Below are 19,778 nucleotides of genomic sequence, written 5' to 3' on the forward strand. Positions count from 1 at the left end.
AGATTGTGCACTGTCTTGGGGAGGGTGGGGGGGGAGAAAAGGGGAGAAAAATTTTCAACTCAAAAGCATATGGAAAAAAAATAAAAATTTTAAAAAATATATTCTAAGTTCAGAAAGAAATAAAAGGCTAAGGGGATAGGGAAGGGGGAGAGAGAGGATAAAGAGGGGTCTTTGGATGGAGGTAGGTTAAGTAATAGGAGAGGAAGGTAGCCAGCAGAAGTGAAGTAGAGGAGTCAGGAGAGATAGGAGATAAGAAAAACATACAAACATAAAATAAAGATCAGGAATAGAATTTATTAGGGGAAAAAATGAGGGTTAGTAATCATCTCAGAGAAAGTTAAAGCTAAACAGATTTAATTAAAAGAGAAAAATAGGGAAACTACACTATATGTCAGCCATATTTATCGATATTTTTTTTATAACCAGACAGTATAAGTTTGGAATATTGTTGTGGTTTAGGAAATAATGAGTTGGTAGACTTAGAAAAATATGGAAAGAATCGGGTTTATGAAGGAAGAGGTGATCCACCCTCAGAGAGAGATGACAAGTATAGTATGGTCTTACATAGATACGTATGAACTCATGTATATAAATTTGTATGATTATAGCTATCTAAGTATGTGTGGGTATAGGTAATTGTATGTATGTGCTTGTGTGTGTATGTGTGTGCATATGTGTATGCATATATATATGTGTGTGTGTATACTGTGTGTGTGTATCACCATGCTTAATTGTAGCCTTCTTGGGGGAGGGGGAGGAGGAAAGGGGAAAAAATTCCAAAGTAAAATGCACAGCAGAAAACAAAGGAAAACTCACCAGGAAGCAAAGAAAAGATGGACAGCTCTGGACACAACGTGCAGTATTTATTACATAGGCTTCTTGAAATGGATATTGATCACTGTCTATTTTGAATCATGTTCTGCTGTGTGCATGCCAATACTTTTATTTCTTTTCTTATTTTGTATTTAAGTTTTTAGAATTTAAGTTTAAAAAAATTAATAGGGGGCAGCTAGGTGGTGCAGTGGATAGAGCACCAGCCCTGAAGTCAGGAGGACCTGAGTTCAAATGTGGCCTCAGACCAAACATTGACACTTACTAGTGTGACCCGGGGTAAGTCACTTAACCCCAATTGCCTTAAAAAAAAATTAATAAAAAAAGGAAAGTGAAAAAACAGAAGAAAGGAAGGAAGGAAGGAAGGAAGATAGAAAGAAACAAAGAAAGAAAGAAAGAAAGAAACAAAGAAAGAAAGAAAGAAAGAAAGAAAGAAAGAAAGAAAGAAAGAAAGAAAGAAAGAAAGAAAGAAAAAAGGAAAGGAAAGGAAAGGAAAAGAAAAGAAAAGAAAAGAAAAAGAGAAAGAGAAAGAAGTGGACCCTATCTATGTAGCCTAGGGCAGCCTCAGGGGCCTCAGGATCTGATCTAGAAGGAAATTAGCTCCTTACAGATCATCCCACAGGGAGCCAGAGAAAGGCTATTCAGCAAGGACACAGCATCGTTTTGGCTGGGGCCTGCTGGTCAGAGGCCTCCTGAGGGAAGGGGGGTATTCGCACTTGTGGCCCAGGCAGCTTAGGTCAGTGACCTGAGCCCTGGTTTCCTGGGCTGACAGGTTCAAGACCCACTGAAAAAAGTGAGCCCAGCCTACATGGTAGAGATCGTACCTGTGGCAACATCAGAACACTTTTTCTTTTTTTAAATCAGAAAAGGTCACACCCACCTTTTAGTGCATGCTCTTTGGGTGTGTGTGCACATGCATGTGGCACCGTCTACTTCTATTTCTGCAAAGCTGTGGCTTTTGCCTTTCTGGAACTTGAGAAAAGCATTTAGAATGCTGCTGGTCTTTGGTAGGAAATCAAGCAATAAACATTTATTAAGTACCTACTATGTGCTAGGCACTGGGATACAAAAAGAAGCAAAAGACAGTCTCTGCCCTTGAGGAGCTTACACCCTAATGGGGAGGTGTGGAGGGGGGGACACAACATGAAAACAACAAAATAGAGAACAAGCTACATACAGGATAAATAGGAAATAACTAACAGGGAGAGGAGCCTGGCATGAAGAGGAGTTGGGAAGGAGCGGGGAGCTGGGAGGTCAGTGGTCAGAGTAGAGGAGGACCAGCATTCCAGGCTCAGGGGACAGCTGGGAGGCTGGGGTCATGGCACTAAAGAGGATGTGTTGGGGAATCAGGTGTAAGAAGCCTGGAAAGGGAAGAGTGGGGGACGTTGGGAAGGGCTTTGAAGGCCAAGCAGAGCATTTAGGGTTTGCTTCTGATGGTGATAGGGAGCTATTGGAGTGGTGGGGGTGACGTGGTCAGACCCGTGCTTTAGGAAAATCCCTTTGGTGGCTGGAGGATGGACTGGAGTGGGGAGGCAGACCCCCAACCCCAGCAGCTGTTGCCACAGTCCAGGCGTGAGGGAATGAGGGTCTGCATCAGGGTGGGAGCAGGATCAGAGGAGAGGAGGGGGCACACTGAAGAGAGATGCTGCAGAGGTGAAAGCAGAGGCCTTGGCACCATATTGGATATGGCAGTGGGGGCAGGGGCAGAACTGGGGGGAGAGCTAGTGAAGAATCCAGGGAGACTCTGAGGCTGTGAAACCGGGGAAGTGGGAGGTTGGTGCTGCCTTTACAGTAATAGGAACGTGGGGCATGGGGAGAGTTTAGGAGATGGACCATCACAGCCTTTTCGAGATAGATGAAGATGGAAGTGTCCTTCAGGCTCCACCAAGGGGACCAGGTGCTGGCTTCTTGTGTGCCTTGAGAGCTCTGGATCTGATCACAGGCTGGTAGACTCCATGGAAGGCTGCCCCACAGCATCGTCTGGCATGAGCATTGGCCTGCCATTTCAAATGCCTTGCCCTAATTCCTTCTTCAAACCCAGCAGAACCCAGGCTGGGAGCCAGACTCTCGGGCCTTTGCTAGGCTCGGTGCTGCGTCAGAGTGGTGGCTCCACTCTGGGCTACACTGGGACTGGGTTACCAGACACACGGGCACCTCCCTCCTGTGAGGGGAGAAGAAAGTCGAGCATGGGAAAGGGCTCCTACTTACAGGAGGAGGCCGCCACTGCCCTTCTGTGGATGCCCCGCCCCCACCCTCCCAACACTGTCTGCTCTAAGCCCAGAGGAAGAGACAGCCCCCTCCCTTGCCAAAGGGGGCTCCTAGGCTGGAAGGACACTTTAGACATGCTTTTCTCTCATTTTCAGTCTCCATGACTGTCATCTCCGCTGTGGCCTATGGATATGTCTAGGTCTCCTGAATCCTGAAGAAACCCTCACTGGACACTACCATCCTACATCTTCCCCCATCATGGCCAAACCTGAAAAGGCCGTCTACACTAGGTGCCTCCACTTTCTCTCCTCTTGCTGCCTTACAATCAGCTTCTGATGCTATTCTCTCCAAAGTGACTGATGACCTCTTCGCTGTCAGACCCAATGGCATTTCCTCTGTCCCCATGCTTCTCAATCTCTCTGTAGCCTGACACTGCTGGTCACCCTGTCCTCCTGGATCCTCTCTTCTCTCTGGGTTTTCAGGACACCATCTCCCCTGGTTCTCCTCCCTCTCTGACCACTCCTTCTCCGTCTCCTTGGCTGGATCCTCCTTCAGACCCCACCCCTCTAGCCTCAGGCGTTCCTTGTGACTTTATCCTGGGCACTTCTCCCTCTAGATGCCTGCCCTGGGGGATCTCATTCTGTCTCATGGATTAACTATTATCTCCTAGGCAGAAGGTTCCAAGATCTACTTATCTATCTGGCCCTAAGCTCTCTCCTGATATAGACTCCAGGGGGCTACTGGGCATTTCAGACCCGATGTCTGGCAGACATCTTCAGTTACCTTGCCCCAAACTAACCTCAGGCTTTCTCTCCCCGAAGCCTGCCCTCTTCCTAATTCCTCCATCACTGTTGAGACCACCACAAGCCTTGGGTCTACAGCTCATAATTGAGGTATTACAGCCATATCTTGGCTCCAGGCTTTTGTCTGGCCATTCCTATGCCTGGACCCCCCTCCCTCATCATCCCTGCTTCTTGGCTTCCCTGCTTTCTTCAAGACTTAGTTTTCTTAGCCTCCCTCCCTGAGATTGCCTTCAATTCGCCCTGTACATTTCTTAATTAATTAAGAGTTAATTGCATGCTGCCTCCTTCTTTAGGCTGGGAGCTCCTTGAGGGCAGGGGAGGCAAGAGGGCAGGACAGTTCACAGTCAGAACTTTCTCAGGCAGACTCAGGATTAGCACTCCTCTTATCCGCTTATTAGCTCTGGGTGACCTGGCTTCCAACCTCATCATTCACTTCAATGTGTTCTCTCCAATGTTACCAGTGATCTCTTAGTGGCTTCTTACAATGGCCTTTTCTTAGCATTCAACCTTCTTAGCCCTCAACTACCTTTGACCCAGTTGACCAACTTCTCATGTATATTCTCTTTGAGAGATATTGTGAGACAAAAGCTAACCACTTCACTCCCCGGCTTAGTAAACTCCACTGCTCCCTGGGCAATATTACATCTCCCACCTCTGCACCTTTGCACTGTCTGCCATGTCTAGGATACTCTTCCTCTTGGAATCTCTAATTCCTTCAGGGCTCAGCTCAGGTGACACTTCTTATGAGAAGCCCTGTCTGATTACTCCCATGTTAGTGCACCCCCCCAACACTGTCAAAATTACTGTATGTTCACTGTGTACATAGGTGGTGGTATTTACTAATCTGATGCCTCAGTGGCCACTGCCCAGAAGGATGTCAGCTACTGGTGGGCAGCAGCAGCTGCTCCAGTTTGGTCCTTGCATGTTCAGTGCCTGGCCCATAGTAAGAGGTATTTAATAAATACTACTTGACTTGCCCTGAATTCTCCCTGGGCCTAGGGTCAGCAGGACCAATCTTCCCCACTGAATGGTGTATATGTGGTCACAGGCAGCCTCGTGTGTTCACACATGTCTGCAATTGCATGCATATGTGCAAGTCCCCGTGTACATGTACTTATGTGTGTGCCTGAGTTCACGTATCCATGAGCATGTTACGGTCTCACAGAGCTGTGGATGCAGGTGCCCACCTCAGCATATCCAGCCTATGGGCAGTCTCCCGGCGCCGCTGCTCGGTGATGGGGTAAACAGACAGAATGCCCAGACCTATCAGCACCATGCTGGTGGGGACAGCGCCAATCAAGACTTTGAGCATGATGACCACTTTGTCAGACTGTTTACAGGAGCCAGACTCGTACCCTGCAAACCTGAGACAAAATGCTATAAAGCCCATGCCCTCTGAAGTGCATATGAACTCATGACCCATTGCAGAAGGCAAACTGGACGTCACAGGCATCTCACTGAGATTGGGGGAGCTCCCCTCCTGGCTGGGATGTTATTAAAAGAAATAAGACAGGAACCCACAGGGTAACATTTTGTCTTGACAAAGTATATCCCTGTGAGAAGATCCAGGCACCAGAGGAGGGATGAATGGGGGAGAGAATTGGGTGATTTGGTAGAAGTGATTTTGTCATTGGAGGAAACCTCAGACCAATTCGGACATAAAGAAGATATGGATGAAAAGTTTGGGAAGCAGATCCCAAGCCTGGCACAGAGGCATGCATTGGGAATGATAGGGAGCTTCATTTATCCAGACATCTGTTGAGGCAGGTTCTCTCCCTCTCTTCTCTCTCTCTCTCTCTCTCTCTCTCTCTCTCTCTCTCTCTCTCTCTCTCTCTCTCTCTCTCTCTCTCCTCTCTCTCTCCCCCCCTCCCCTCCATCTTTCCCTCTCCTTCCTCCTAGCTCTCTCCTCTCTTTCCCTCCTCTCCCCTCCCCCCTCCTCCTTCTTCTCTCCACCCCTTCTCTCTCCCCTAACTTTTGCCAAAGGAAGAGCATCTAATAACACCTTGATTTATCTTACTAATAATTTCATCCTTCAAAAGGTAGAAGAATCAATCAGGAGAAATCCTATTTCTCACCTAATTCTCACTAACTGGTTGCTGATATGAGAATGCTGGGAACCCTGAGGTAACCAGCACTCTATCCCAGAGTTCTTGATAGAGGAGGAGGAGAGAAAAATTGGGACATAGCCCAAGAGGTACCATAGATGTCAGGAGAGCTATTTTCCAAGGGCTCAGAGAAAGGATCTCAGAGACTCAAATTCTTCAGGGAAAGTCAGCCCCTCAAGGGTAGGAGATGCTCAAGAATGAAATCCTGAAGATGCTGAAACAATTCCAGTGAGGGGGGAAAGGGGAAGCTGTCTAGATCAATTGATGCATAAGAATCTCATTGGCCAGTGTGGATGTCCAGAAGATGGAAGTGAGGGCAGGTAGCAAGAGCAGAGGCCCAGAAGTAGGGTCTGGCCCCACAAGGAAAGAGTCAGGAGTGTACAGTTCAGGAGCTTGGGCCAACCAGGGACATGAAAGGCATCTAAAAGAATCTCTTGAACAATAGGGACCAGCCCAGACTTCTTGCATTCACCCCCAAGCAGGGGCTCTGCACCAATTCTGCAGCTCAGAGTCTCAGGAGTTTCCTGGGGGGCACTGGGAGGTGAAGGGACCTGCTAGAATGGTCTGAGGCAGGACTTCCTCACCATGGCCAGCTCCTTAGCGGCCAGGCCAGGCCAGGCCGCCTCTCTGAGGGAGATCCAAGGAGGGAGAAGGGCATTGCTTGGGGTGGAGCCCCAAGAGAAGGAAGGCGTACTTCCCTCTGGAAAGGACAACGAGGGATCTGGAAACCAGAAAGGATGGAACCCAAACAGTTAAAGGAGAGTTGGTCCCCATGATGAGCAAGGGTGCCCCACTGCTGACCAGCCCTAGCTGAGGTCCTATCCTGGTAAGAACAAGCCCCAGCAGGGACATCGGACAGTATCATCCCTCCCATTCTTACCACGCTGGCAGACCTGCGAGGTGTGGCCAGGCATCATTACCCTATCATCCAAATGAGAAAATCCAAGTAATCCGGCCAGGACCTAATGGTGAGTGTCTGCAGCCGCCTCCGAGCCCCAAACATAAGCCAGCATGTCACACTCTCTGGGGGTCACCTGGGGAAAACTAGAGCCCACTGACTGGCCCCGGATTTCAGCAGACACTTGTGGACAAGATGGATAGATATGGACCCAGTGATGGTAGTTGGAGCTGGAGAAATGGGCACGCCCTATGTGCCTGCTGAGTCATTAAAGGTCCAACTCCAGTTAGGAAGAAGTACCCCAGGGGTGGCTGGGGCACCATGCAGAAGTGTCTAGGGGGTGCCAGAGTGCCCAGAGCCAGGGCCTGGAGCCAGGAGACCTGAGTCCCAATCTCAGACAGTTGCTAGCTGGGGGACCCTGGGCAAGTCACTTTACCTCTGTCCACCTCAGTTTCCTCTGCTAAAAAATAGGAATAACAGCCCCTGCCTTGAAGGGTTGCAGCAAGGATCAAATGAGATAATCATTGTAAAGTGCCTAGGGCTATGTAGTAGGGGCTATGTAAATGTTTGTGTCCCTTTGCCCTGTTTAGCATTTTAATCAGTGACTTGGAAGAAGGCATTGAGGGCATGTTCATCAGATTTGCAGAGGACACAAAGCTTGGATGCAGGGCTAACACCCTGCATGGCAGAGCCATGAGCACAAGAAATTTAGACCAGCCAGAGCCGTGGGCACCAATACAAGGCTCAAACTTGGGTCCAAAAAACTAAGGGGGCACATGGTCAGGGAACTGTCTTGGAAAAAGATCTCGGGGTCTGAGTGGGCCACAAGCTCCATATAAGTAAATGTCATAGTCATTCATTCAAAATGGGGCCGCCTTACAAGATACAGAAAGTGATGGTCCTGCCCTCCTCTGCCCTTGTCAGACCTCACCTGGAGAACTTGTTCTGGGCCCCAGTGACTGATAAGAGACACCAGGCAGGCAGGCTGAGGGAGCAGGGGAAAACTGAGGCCTATGACAGGACCCCTGGCAGTGCCCAGAGTCTCCCTGGCTATGTGACCGTGGATAAGTAACTTAGCCTCTATGGGCTTCAGTTTCCTCATCTGTAAAATGGGAAAAATAGGAGCACCTACCTCCTATGATTGTTATGGGGATGAAATGAGCCCAAACCCTAAATGTGAGCAGGCTCTGGACAGCAGAACGGTCACAGACAAACAGCGTGAGTGGCAGGACCGGCCAGCCAGCGATGGCCCCAAACACTCCCAGGAACAGGAAGAGCTGGGAGATCTCCCCAGCCCTAAGGGTAAGCAGGCGATCTCCTCAGACCCTCCAGCCGGTCCAGCTCCCACTGGGAACCAAGGTTGGACGTGGCCCCCAGGCTGAATGCCCTGCTCCCCTCAGGGCCCCATGGGCCCCCCCTGCCCTACTCCCCCTGCCCCACCCATGGCCCCCTCTGCTCCCCTCCAACAGCCTTCCCTGCCCTGCTCCCTGCGGAGCCACCGCAGTCCCCCTGCCCCGCTCCCCTGCCTCACCCATGGCCCCCTCTGCTCCCCTCCAACAGCCTTCCCTGCCCTGCTCCCTGCGGGGCCCAAGTCACTCACTCCAAGCTCAGGGTGGAGATGCCCAGAGCCCCGGCCCCCGATAGCTTTGTGAAGAAGACGTAGGAGGAGTAAAAGATGGTCTCCAAGCCCTTCAGAGGAACTTTGTGGAGTCTGAAGTCGTCCACAATGTCCGGCAACATGGACCTGGGGACAAAGCCCACCCCATCCCCCGCCAACATACACTGTCCGTGACCCCCGACAAGCCAGGGGAAGGACGATCAGGCCAGTCCCCCCCTTCCTCAAGCTGCCCTGCTCCTCTCAAAAGGGCCCTAGGCTAACAGGCTCCTCCCACCTTCCCTTTTCCACTGTCCCTCAAAGCTGCCCGAAGTAGCTAGGTGGCTCAGTGGATAGAGCCCCAGGCTGGGAATCAGGAAGACTTGAGTTTTAATCTGGCCTTAAACACTTACAAGCTATGTGACCCTGGGCAAGTCAGGTCACTGCAGCCTGCCTCAGTTTCCCCATCTATAAAATGGGGATAATAATAGCACCTCCTCCCAGGGTTGTTGAAGACCAAATAAGAGGATGCTCGCAAAGCACTCAGTCCAGGGCCTGGCCCATAGGAGGGCTCTCCCTCCCTTGCCCTTCCATTCCCAGGACCAGCTGCTGCCCTGGCTCAGGCCCTCACCACTTCTCCCCTGGGCTCCTCCCTACCCACAGTGCCTCTGGCCACATTCCTCCTGCCAAGAGTGGTCTGAGGTCCCAGCCTCCCTCAGCTGGGCCAGTCTCCACTTGTCTGGACACTGGCTGGCCTCATTCCTTTCCCAAAGATTGCCTGCTCTTCCAAGTCCAGCCCAACTCATGAGCCCACACCTACCCTCCTCTGACCCTGCTGGGCTCTCTTTTGGCGCCTCTGACCCATGTCCACCTGTCCTGAGCCGCCACCTGCAGCGTGCCAGGAAGCCTCCCCCCAGACAGCTGCCCCTTCCCCCCTCTCCAGGAAGATCCTTGCCCTGGGCCACCCACCATGGCAGCAGCGAGGCCAGGGCGATGCTGGTGCCTGACACGAAGGCCACAGCGTAGGCCACGGGGGCAGTGGGGACTGCTGCGAGCAGGAGCGCGGAAGGCACCATTGCCTGTGGAGGTGAGAGAGGAGCCTGTCAGAGACCGCCCCCCATCAGACCCTCTGGGCCCCCCTCTACTCAGCACCCCAGTTCTGTATGCCACCCCTCACCATCAGCCTAGCCTGAGCCCCTCTGCACTCACACACCCCGATCCCATAGGCCACTGCCTTCTTCCCGACTCTCTGCAGGAACCATTCCCAGAATGGGGTGCTCAGGACAGCTGCCACCTGGGGGAGGGGAACCACGCTGTCATCATCACTGCTGGGGATCTCCCAGCTCTATCCCAAGGGACAGGAATGAGGGTGCAGGCCTCTGCCCCCATGTGACACCCCTGACCACTGCTGGCCCCCTCACCAGTACCAGCAGCACCAGATTCTGCATGTGGCTATGCAGGGGGGCCGCGTGGGTGCAGAACAGGACGAGATAGCTTTGCTGAACCTGCAGGGATGGGAGGACAGCTGTCAGCTGGCCCCAGGGCCCTCACCCCCAACAACCAGGGAGACTTGCCCAGAGAGGATCTGAAGCCAGGTGTCCTGGCCCCAAACCCACTGCCCGCCCCAACTCTTTGGGGAGTCCACGTGGGAGGCCATGTTCCCTGGCCATGGCCCTGGCTAGGTGGGCACTGGACACTATAGATGGCTGAGCTCCCATGAGGCAGGGATGGACTCCTGCCCAGGCACAGGGCTCCATCCAGAGCAGGCCTTAGTGACCATCTGTTCATGTCATGGCGTGAGGCCCTGGGTGGCTTGTCCTGGTTTTCTGGGAACTCCTTCATTAGAGAGAGGGCATGTCGGAAGGAGCCTATGGCTAAGCACTTCCATTGATGTGGGCTGTGGGTCTTTGCTGGGGCTCTCCCCAAAGCACGGTGGGTGCCTTTGCCAGGCTCAGCAGACACTGGGTCATGCCATGGAAGGCCGCCATCATTATAGAAGACCATTGGCTTGGGCACAAACTGGGTGGTGGGAGTCTGGGGACTTTGGGCAGCCCACATTTGGCCCGGTCTTTATGACCCACGTCCTGCTCAAAGACTGTCCCCAGCCCCCAGGGATGCTGGGGATGAGGATTTCAACAGGGCCCAAGGGTGCCCTTAGCCTCTCTCTGCTGTGCCTCAGCACCACCCCCCCACCCCCAGGCCCTGGCTGCATCCCATGGAGGTTCTACCTGGGCCTTGGGCCAGGGGCTGACCAGCTCCTTTTCCCTATCTTGAGGGTCTCCTAGGGTTAGTGGGCCAGACACCAGGCTAGAGTTACCTGGACAGCAGCAGAGATGAACAGGAAGGAAGCCACAAGCTTCTGGTATGGCTGATGCTGGAGAGTGTGGCTGAGCCCCTGGAAGAAGGGGACCCTCCGTTGCTCAAGGATGTAGCCATCTGGAGGCCAGACACGGATGCCGGTGTGATGTTAGGAGAGGACCTGCCCCCAGAGGAGCCCCCAGCCCCAAAGGGAATCCCGTCCCTGTCCACAGTCACCATCTTCCTCTGTAGTCCCCAGGGCGAGCAGGGCCGTGCACAGGGGGTAGGTTCCCGCGATGACCCCAGCAGCAATCATGTAAAGCTGGCTCTGTGGGAACCCGGCAGTCACAAGGCGAGCTGGCTGGAAGGTTCTGGAGCTCCCTCAGCATTCCCCAGCAGGTCCCCATGGGAGACTGTCCACATTGCCCTCCCCCTCTCTCCAAAGAGGGCCCCCTGGCCTCTAGTTAATGAGAGTCTTTGGTGACAGGAGCCCCTTGGGGGTCCTAGCAGGCTGAGTCTCACCGTGTGGGGAGAGATACTGGAGGCCACAGACAGAAGGGGGTCAGTGAGGTTGGCCTCGGGGCATCTGGGAGCCTTGTGTGCACCAGCCACAATGAGGCCATGGACTGTGGCTCCAGTCAGCGTGCCAGCCATCTCCATGGTCATCCCTGGGGTGGGGAGGGGGCAGGGTCACTGAGGAGGGCTGCAGAGCCCCTGCCCCCACCCACCAGCCCGTCATTTCTCTCACATTTGCCCCTTGTGCCCCGCCCGTCATTTCTCTCACATTTGCCCCTTGTGCCCCTGCCTCTGGCCCATCCTGGTGCAGACCCTCATCCCCTCAGGCTGGGTTGTGGCTAGCCTCTGGGGGGTCTGCCTGCCTTGGGCCTCTCCCCACTCCAGGCCATCCGCAGTCCAGCCACCAACTTGACTTTTCCTAAAGTGCAGCTCTCACCACTCACCCCCTCCTCGGTAACCTCCAGGGGCTGCCTCTAGCCTCAAGGAGCAAAGACAAATGCTCTGCCTGGCCTTCCAAGCCCCCTCCCCTCCTCCCAGGCTCCTCACACCTGTAGACAGCCCCAAGAATGGGGCTGTCTTTTGCCTTTCTTTGTATCTCCAGCACTTGGCACTTAATAATTGTCCATTGACTGACTGGCTGTGATGCACGCCCCAGGGACATCTTCCCCAGAAAGGGGTCTGAGGCCTCTTGACTCACGGTAGGCAGTGGCCGAATCTCGCTCCTCCTGGTCCTGAGTGAGGAACATAGTGAGGGCTGAGTATGGGACCTGGAGCAGCTGCAAGAAGGGGACGCATCATGACAGTGAAGGGCCTTGGGTCCCTTTGGAGGACCATCTTCCTGCCCTGCCCCTCTGCAGTATTGAATGCTGAGGCCAGAGGCCCAGAGGGCAGTGGGACCACACCAGACAGCCAGGGAGGGACTCACCGTGGACAGGGCCTGAAAGAGGCCATAGAAAGCTGCATACCAGAGACCCTGAAGACGGCCAATGGGGGGCAGGAACCACAGGAAGAAGTAGGTGAGGGCCAGAAAAGGCGAACAGCCCAGGATCCTGGGGCAGGGCAGGGTAGGAAAGGGATGAGCCCAGCCTCTGGTCCCCTCAGGAATGAGCCCTGCCTCCCCCACCCCCGCTCTTCCTCCTGGGCACAGAGGCGCAGTCAAAGTGACACTGCCCATGCCCACAATCCCGCTGGGGCTCACCAGGGTGTGAGGCGGCCCAGAGCAGTCCGTGGGCTCCGGCTGATGATAAAGCCAGCTGCGGGGTCAGCTGCAGCCCCCAAGAGCTTACCCACAAACACGACAAGCGAGGCTTGAACTGCGGGGATCTGAGGCAAGAGAAGAGAAGTGGGTATGGGGTCAGCTCCAGCTTTGTAGCCAAGTGCCCTCCCTGCCACGTGCACAAGGGCACACATGCCCACACCCAACAGGCCAAGACCAGCCACAGCCCCTGGCCCTTTCAGGAAAGAAGGCTGCTCTGGGCTAGAGGGAGGAGGGTCTCACCCCGGCCACATCTAGCAGGAACAGCTGCAGGTAGAAGGCTGCTGCACTGGAGGCTGCCTGGTTGGGGGCCCCCCCAATGCTGTAACAGAGCTTAGAGATCACCGAGAGGTGCCCAGAAGGCCTGTCCTGGGGAAAGACAAATGTTCCCTCAGCCCCTCCCCCATCGCGGGATCTTGCATGCAGAGCTAGAAGGAGCTTTGGAGTTCATCAAGGCCAGAGGGGGACACGAGGCTCGAGGGCACCCAGCTGGTAAGTGCAGTCGGGATCTGAGCCCGGGCCCTTGTTTGTGTCCACACGGCTGTTTGCTGAGCCCTGCTGGGCTCCGGGGGTCCAAAGATGAGAGCAAGCATTGCAGCCCCTGCCCTGAGGGAGCTGCCGCATGGCCCTGCGGAAGGCCTTGGGGGGTGGGGTACAGTCAGACCTGGGCATCAGGAGGCCTGGGAGTCAGGGTGTCGGGAGACTCCAGGTTACAACTGCAGCTTTGACCGACAGAGAGCAATTAGGGGGAGCCGGTGCTTATGCTCGCTCCCAAGAGAACAAATTATCCTGATCTGCGTGGGGGTGGGGTAGATGCCAAGGAGCTTCCGAGGGCTGGATGTCAGGAAGGTGGGCGCTCCCCCTCCCTGGGGGACTTCAGGCAAAGACAGGCTAGCCTCTGGTGAGGATGGTGTAGAAGGTTCTTGGACAGACTGGGGATGGGCCAGAGGCCCCTGAGGTGAAGGGACACATAGCCTGGGACCTGAGGGAGACAGGGGCAGAGGGCTGGGAGGATTGCCATCTTCAGACTTTCCTCATGAGCCCTGGCAGGACCTCGTGGACCCTGGGGGCCAGGGGCTCAGGTGGGGGGGGCTGCTCCCTCCCCACAAGGGGTTCTGGAGGGGAAGACAGCAGGGAGTTTGGCTGAAGGGTCTCAGTCGCTGAACTCTTCAAGAGCAGCCCATGAGTGCTGACCTAAGATCTCCCTCACAGTGCAGCCCTTAAGCTCTCGACTCCTGTGTCTGCCACCAGAGAAAGACCTATATATTGTCCCCTCTTCTGTGTGACCCATGTCCTCAGAGGAGGCAATGCCAGAAGGAAGGGGCAGAGAGAAGTCACTGCCTGGGCCCCAGGGAAGCCTCCTCCTTCCTCTGCAGTGGCCTTGGTCTGACCAAGCACTTTGGCGCAGGGATGGCTAATGGGCCAAGCACAGACTTTGTAAACACCCTTCATATCTTTTGCATTTCCTGGTCTGGGGTCTCCTGGTTCCTCCAGGAGAATGCCAGCTCCCTGAGGGCAGGGGGCTGTTTCATTCTTGCCTTTGTAGCTCTCGTGCCTGGCACATAGTAGGCATTTAATAAATGCTAAATACATGGAACAGATCAAATTGGATGGAAGGTCACAGAGAGCCAAGACTCTTATGGATAGATTTGGGTCTAGAGCCCAGGGGTCCTAGGACTCTGTCCCTAGCATCCACTGTCTCCCTGGAACCTCACCAAACTCTCCAGGACAGACAGGAGGCCACCTTCCTAGCTGGGATGTTCCCCCTTCAGCCTAACCTTGCTACTGCTCATGGTGTGCATGTGCCTCTGTGTGTATGAGTTTAGGACAGAATGTGTGTGTGCAAGGTAGGTGAGTTACATGCTCCCCTACAAGCTGGATGCCCACTCAGGGGGTCTGCGAGGGGAGTCCAGCTGGGCCCGCCACCCTTCCCTTCCAGGGGACTCCAGAGAAGGTGCTAGGGGCTGTTCGGAGGAGGCCCAGCCCTGAAGGAAGGAGCAGCCCATGGCTCCACCCGGCAGGCCTGGGCTCCCTCCCTGGGCCCCCAGATAGAAGCTTATCTCGGTGCTACCACCCTCACACTTCCCCAGAGCCACGGAAAGCCAAGTCATGGAGGGTAGGCCGGCCAGCCCATGTTGGAGGGGGCAGGAGGGATGGATGAGCCCGTGAAGCCAGCACTGGACAGTGCTGCCTGCCCAGGGGAGAAGGACCTCACAATTCTCAGCGAGGCTGGCCCCCAAAGGCTGATTTCAGCCTAAAATCAGGAAGAATTTCCCCACTTAGGAGTGCCAGGAGGTCAGCCTCTGGTGGCCAGACACTGATCTTCCTCCCCACCCCTGGACTCCCGTGCCAACCCTCCCTGCCCTCACCTGAGGGAGGTCCTCCTCCTTCTCTAGGGGCTGGGGGCCAGGGCCCCTAGTGGAAGTTGCCATCCAGCTGCCGCTGCTGCCTCAGTGTCCTTTACCGTCTCTGCCACCTGGAGCATGAGCTCCTCTTCTGGAGCCGCGCTGCAGCTTCGGGGCGGGGTGGAGAGGGCGGGGCAGGAGGGGGCTGGAGGATTTCCCAGTGTGCGCTGAAGAGGAGGAGGCTGTCGGGGCTGGGCCTGGGGAGTTCTCAGGTTCTAGAGCTATGTGGCCTCGGGGGAAGGCTGTCTTGGCTCACCCTGTGCCTGCTGTGTGGCATTGGGCAGATCTTGCGCTTTCTGGGCCTTGATGCAGGGGGTGAAGGGAGAGCCAGAAATGCGGTCCAGCCCTGGGACACTCGCCTCAGTGGTGCGGGGACCAGCGCCAGCCTTGGGCGCGGCGCCCAGGGGTGGCGGCCGCTATCTTCGCTCACACTTTCCGGGCAGCAGCTTAAGACGCGGGAAGGGCAGGCTCCTGGTCAAGGATGGCGTGCCCCTGACTAGGCCGGGCTGGGGAGAACGGGTACTCGAGTCTGGAAAATCGAATTGGACAGGCTTTCAACTGAAAACGACTGAACTAAAAAAGCAAAGCAAAACAAAACGTATCAAGTGCCTAGACCGTGCTAGGCGCTGAGAGCACCCACCCAAAGCAGTCCTGGCCCTCCGAGAGAGAGAGCGTTCTACCCGGGCAGAGGGGGGGAGGGGAGACACTCTGGGCCAGGAAATCGCTGCCCTTGCTCCTCCCCATGCACTTTGGGCCCGCTCCCATTCCCCAGTCCGGGGCATTTTCTCTGGCTGCATCCGTGCCTGGAAAGCTGCCTCTCCTCCTTTCTACCTCCTAGATTTTCTTTAAAAAAAAAAAAAAAGGTCAGATCCAGCCCCTAACACCGATTGACTGGGTCTCCCTGGGCAAGTCACTTAACCTCTGTTCACCTTAATTCCCTCAACTGTACAATGTGGGTCATAATAGCACTTACCTCTCAGGGGTGTTGTGGGAAGCCCTTAGCACAGTGCCTGGCACACGGTAGGTGCCATATCCAGGCCTTTTCTCTTTCCCTTTCCCTTAAACCTCAGGTAAAACCCCACCTTCCACAGTAATCCTTTCCTGATTGAGGTAGCTAGGTGGTGCAATGCCCAGGTAAAGAAGACCTGAGTTCAAATTCAACTTCAGACACTTAGTGGCTGGGTGACCCCGGGCAGGTCACTTACTCCCTGTCTGCCTCAGTTTCTTAATTGGAATATAAGGGTAATAACAACACCTACCTCTCAGGGTTGTTGTGAGGGTCCAATGAGATCAGATTTGTAGCTTTGGCACAGCGCCTGGAACACAGTAGGCATTTATTTCCTCCCTCCTCCCTAAAAACCTCTTTTACTCCTTTACTCTTACACCTTCCTTCGATTGATTGTCTCCAATTTATCCTGTGTTTATCTTGTTTTTGTCTCCTCCATTAGACTGGGAGCTCCTTGAGGGCAGGGACTGGCATTTGCTTTTCTTTGTATCCCCAGCACCTGGCATACAGGGCCTGGCACATAGTAGGTGCTTAGACTTGACCTGGATGGTGAGTGGGGCCCTGGGTGGCTAGATGGTCATGTTGGGATGTAACAGGGAACTGTAAAGTCAGCACAGGTCCCCTTAGGATGTGGCAGCCCAAACCCAGGGGCTCTTGGGCTGCGATAGGAGGGGCTGAGTTGAGAACCCAGGAGGAGTTGGGTGCCCTGGTCAGGCCACATCTGCTATACCAGCTTCACTTCTAGGGGCTTCATTCTGGGGAGGAGGTTGATAAGCAGAAGACTGCCATGGAGAGGCACCACGTCCAGGGGTAAGCACTAGCGTGCTGGTCCTGGAGTCTGAGACCTAAGACCTGCCTCTGACACTCAGAGCTGTGTGGCTGGGGGCAAGGCACTTAACCTTACTGGATCTCAGTTTCCCACTATGTTAAAAAAGGATGATAATTATACCTGTTTCCTTCCCAGGGTTGTTAATAGGAGGTTGGAACATCACCATTATTCCAAGACCCTAGCAAATGGCAAATATTTGTTGTCCTGCCAGATATATACCTCGAAGGGAAGGGTGAGGTCTCAGCAGAGAAGAATGAGAGGGGGTGCCAGGGAAGCCTGAAGGCATGAGATGCCCCCCTCCCACCTGTTCTGTTTGGCCCCAGAGGGCAGAGACCAAGAATAATGTGGGGGAGGTCCCAGGGTAGGAGAGGTGTTGGGCAATCCCCTGTCCAGTGGTCATTGTGGCTATGAAGAGGATCCTGCTTCTTTTGGGTGAGACTTGTTTCACGGGGATGGGAACCCTGCCAGGCTCATGAGAGTGTTGGGAAGATTCATTCAGCTCAGTTTGGCAGGCATTTCTTTCTTAGGCACCTGATTCATGCTGCCTGAGCTCTGGGACGGTCCAGGATGGATGGAGATGTTGGGGACACAAGCCTGCCCTCCACTCCCAAGAGGTCTGACCCAGTGGCCCTTCCTCTTGGATGCCCTATGTCACTCTCATTTCTCTTCCCAGTTTTCCTCTACTTCTCTTACTTGCTTCTCAAAATTCTTTTTGAGCTCTTCCATGGCCTGGGACCAATTCATACTTTTCTTGGAGGCTTTGGATGTAGGAGCTTTGACTTTGTTGTCTTCTGGTTGTATATTTCGATCTTCTTTGTCACCAAAGAAAGATTCTGTGGTCTGATTCTTTTTGCGCTGCTTGCTCATGATCCCAGCCAATTATGTGAGTTATAAACTCTTTGTTAAGGTAGAAGTCTGCTTTCAGTGTGGAGAACGTGTTGTCTCAAGCTTTGGGGGTTTTGTGCAGCTGTTTTCAGAGATACTTCTAGGCACCTGTAAAATTTCTGTTCTTGCAAGGTGCTATGATCAAGGGCAAGGTGTTTACTCCTTTCCTGGCCTGTGCTCTGCTCTATGAGTGACCACAAGCATTCTTTTCTGCCTTGGAACTGTGAGGAGGATTTTCTCTTCACTACAGCCACAAGCTCCACTATTCCAGCACTCCTCCTTGCCCCAGGACCACCACCCAGAACTGTGACCCAGATCCAAATGCGGGCAAAGCAAGAGAATCCTCCCTCCGCACCAGCAAAGAGATCCCTATGATTTCCCCCTCTGCCTGTAGGCTAAACTCTGGAAGCAGCTGCAGCCCTGGGGCCATGCTGGGAGGGGCTGGGACCAAGCTTCTCTCTCACTGCAGTCACAGACTTTTCCTACTGACTTTCTAAGTTCTTTGGTGTTTGTGTGTTGAGAAGTCTGGAAACTGCCTCAGCTGCCTGTGATTCAGTCCCCTGAGGCCTGCTCCAGGTTTGCTGAGGCCTAGTTTTTGCCTATGCGCCCACGGTGAACTGCGCTCCTCTACCTGCCTAGCGCAATAGACCTTTCTAATCAACCATCTAGGTTGTCTTAGGCTGGACATTTATTTCACTCTGTCTTTTTGTGAGTTCTGCTTCTCTAGAATTTGTTCAGAGCCTATTTGGAGGGGTTTGGAGGGGAGCTTAAGCAAGTCACTGCTTTCACTCCACCATCTTGGCTCTGCCCCCTTGGGTGCCCTATGTCACTGCCCGCTCAGCTCCTTGGGAATTCCAAACTCTTTGGGGAGCCCAAGAAAACTCAATGAGGGCCAACCACCATTGTGTCTCTCCCCAGTGGTGGGGCTGCTTTTAGAATTCCAGGCTTGGTGGGGATGAGCCTTCCCTGCTCAGTGATCCGGAAGGAAGATCCAGGCCTAAGGGTGACCCTTACCTCTAATCATTCACACGAATAGCAAACCATCCTGAGTTCAAATCCCCCTCCAGATGGACTAACTGGGCCAGCCACTCCCCCTCTCTGCTCTCAGTTTCCTCCCCTGTAACATGGGGATAATGATGCCTGGAATCTCTGCCTCTGAGGGATTTGAGGGCTAATTTCCAGACAGTGCTTGCTGGCACTTGAAGGCTGGCCAAGGGATTTCCTTAGTTCTAGAATCTTCCCAGGAATCAAAGTCCAGCTCCAGACTTTGTTCTCATCTCCTCCGCCCCATTAGAAATGGGGACATTTGCCCTTTCCCAGTACCTCCAGCGCTCTCCTGTTTTCCATGCTCTTTCAGATGAGTGTCACTAATGGAGCTAAGCCGTCCCCTTAACTCATTCTTTCTGTGCTCAAGGATGTCCTTCCCCTGGGCCAGGACCGAGGAACTGAGCCAAAGCAGCTCTCTCCTGGAATTTTGGGCATCACATCTCTTCTAGTCATTCTTTTCTGTCATTTACTGTCTCCTTCCCAGAGAAAACAAGAACCCAACAAAATGGAGCAGTTACCATCCTGCAGTCCACCCCAAGGAACCATCCTCACCCTTCTTCCTGCCTCTTTTTTCTCCCAACATTGATACAAAAATTCTACTTGTTTTTTGTTTTGGTCCTGGCTTCCTTTGGTTGCCCCCCCCCCCCCCCAGCAACTCATCTAAGAGTCACTGCATTTCTGATTCTATTTTTATAGGACCTGCCCTCCTGATGGTCATTTCCTGCCCCCCCTTCCATCTTTTGTACATTTCTTTGTAAAATCGAAGGTGGTTGATGAGTACTCCTTAGGTCCACATCTATCTACACAGATCACCCTTTCCCCTCTTCATTGGAATTATTCTTCCCCTTTGGGTCTTTACACTTCCATTGTTGGCATTTCTCCTCCCTCCTGGGCTTACTCCCCTGAAGCATTAGTCCAAGAGGCCCCACCTTTCCTTTCCCTGCACCGTCTGAAACGTGCTCTGTCCCAATCCAGATCCCCGTGGGACTGTGCTTGGCCATCCTCCTAGTCTCTATCTCAGGCTCAGAGCCCGCAGTTGGCTTCCCCAGGACTACCCCCCCCCAGGAGCCAACTAGACCTAGAATCCAGGTCCTTTTT

At 53.7% G+C, this 19,778-nt stretch overlaps 1 protein-coding gene across 8 annotated transcripts; it reads right to left on the minus strand.

Moving 5' to 3' along the window:
* Positions 1-844: 844 nt before the first annotated feature.
* On the minus strand, positions 845-15,445 carry MFSD2B (MFSD2 lysolipid transporter B, sphingolipid). 8 transcript variants are annotated; one of them, XM_020978023.2, is made up of 14 exons: positions 14,878-15,445; positions 12,752-12,877; positions 12,452-12,576; positions 12,179-12,302; positions 11,951-11,984; positions 11,260-11,405; positions 10,975-11,065; positions 10,757-10,875; positions 9,861-9,944; positions 9,653-9,733; positions 9,409-9,518; positions 8,446-8,589; positions 5,030-5,206; positions 845-2,992 (listed from the first exon to the last, which is right to left on the minus strand). In XM_020978023.2, exons 1-14 carry the CDS (start codon positions 14,938-14,940, stop codon positions 2,863-2,865), a joined length of 1,554 nt encoding a protein of 517 aa, XP_020833682.1. In that variant the 5' UTR covers positions 14,941-15,445; the 3' UTR covers positions 845-2,862. The 8 variants fall into 8 exon arrangements, with proteins under 8 accessions (XP_020833682.1, XP_020833681.1, XP_020833680.1 ...); XM_020978022.2 differs by having other exon boundaries at positions 9,867-9,944; positions 11,951-12,029; positions 14,878-15,444; XM_020978021.2 differs by having other exon boundaries at positions 11,951-12,029; positions 14,878-15,443.
* Positions 15,446-19,778: the final 4,333 nt, after the last annotated feature.

Source organism: Phascolarctos cinereus, unplaced genomic scaffold (genome assembly GCF_003287225.1).
Source record: "Phascolarctos cinereus isolate Bilbo 61053 unplaced genomic scaffold, phaCin_HiC Scaffold_2;HRSCAF=192, whole genome shotgun sequence".
NCBI classification, from domain to species: Eukaryota; Metazoa; Chordata; class Mammalia; order Diprotodontia; family Phascolarctidae; genus Phascolarctos; species Phascolarctos cinereus.

Bases quoted from the DNA above. Each gene is read 5' to 3' on its own strand.
- MFSD2B (XM_020978021.2), bottom strand. From the start codon at position 14,940: ATGGCAACTTCCACTAGGGGCCCTGGCCCCCAGCCCCTAGAGAAGGAG. The intron at 12,577-12,751 runs GTGAGACCCTCC...CTCTTGCCTCAG, and splicing joins TCCTGCTAGATGTGGCCGGG to ATCCCCGCAGTTCAAGCCTC. The intron at 5,207-8,445 runs GTGAGTGACTTG...ATTTTGTCTCAG, and splicing joins ATCTCCACCCTGAGCTTGGA to GTTTGCAGGGTACGAGTCTG.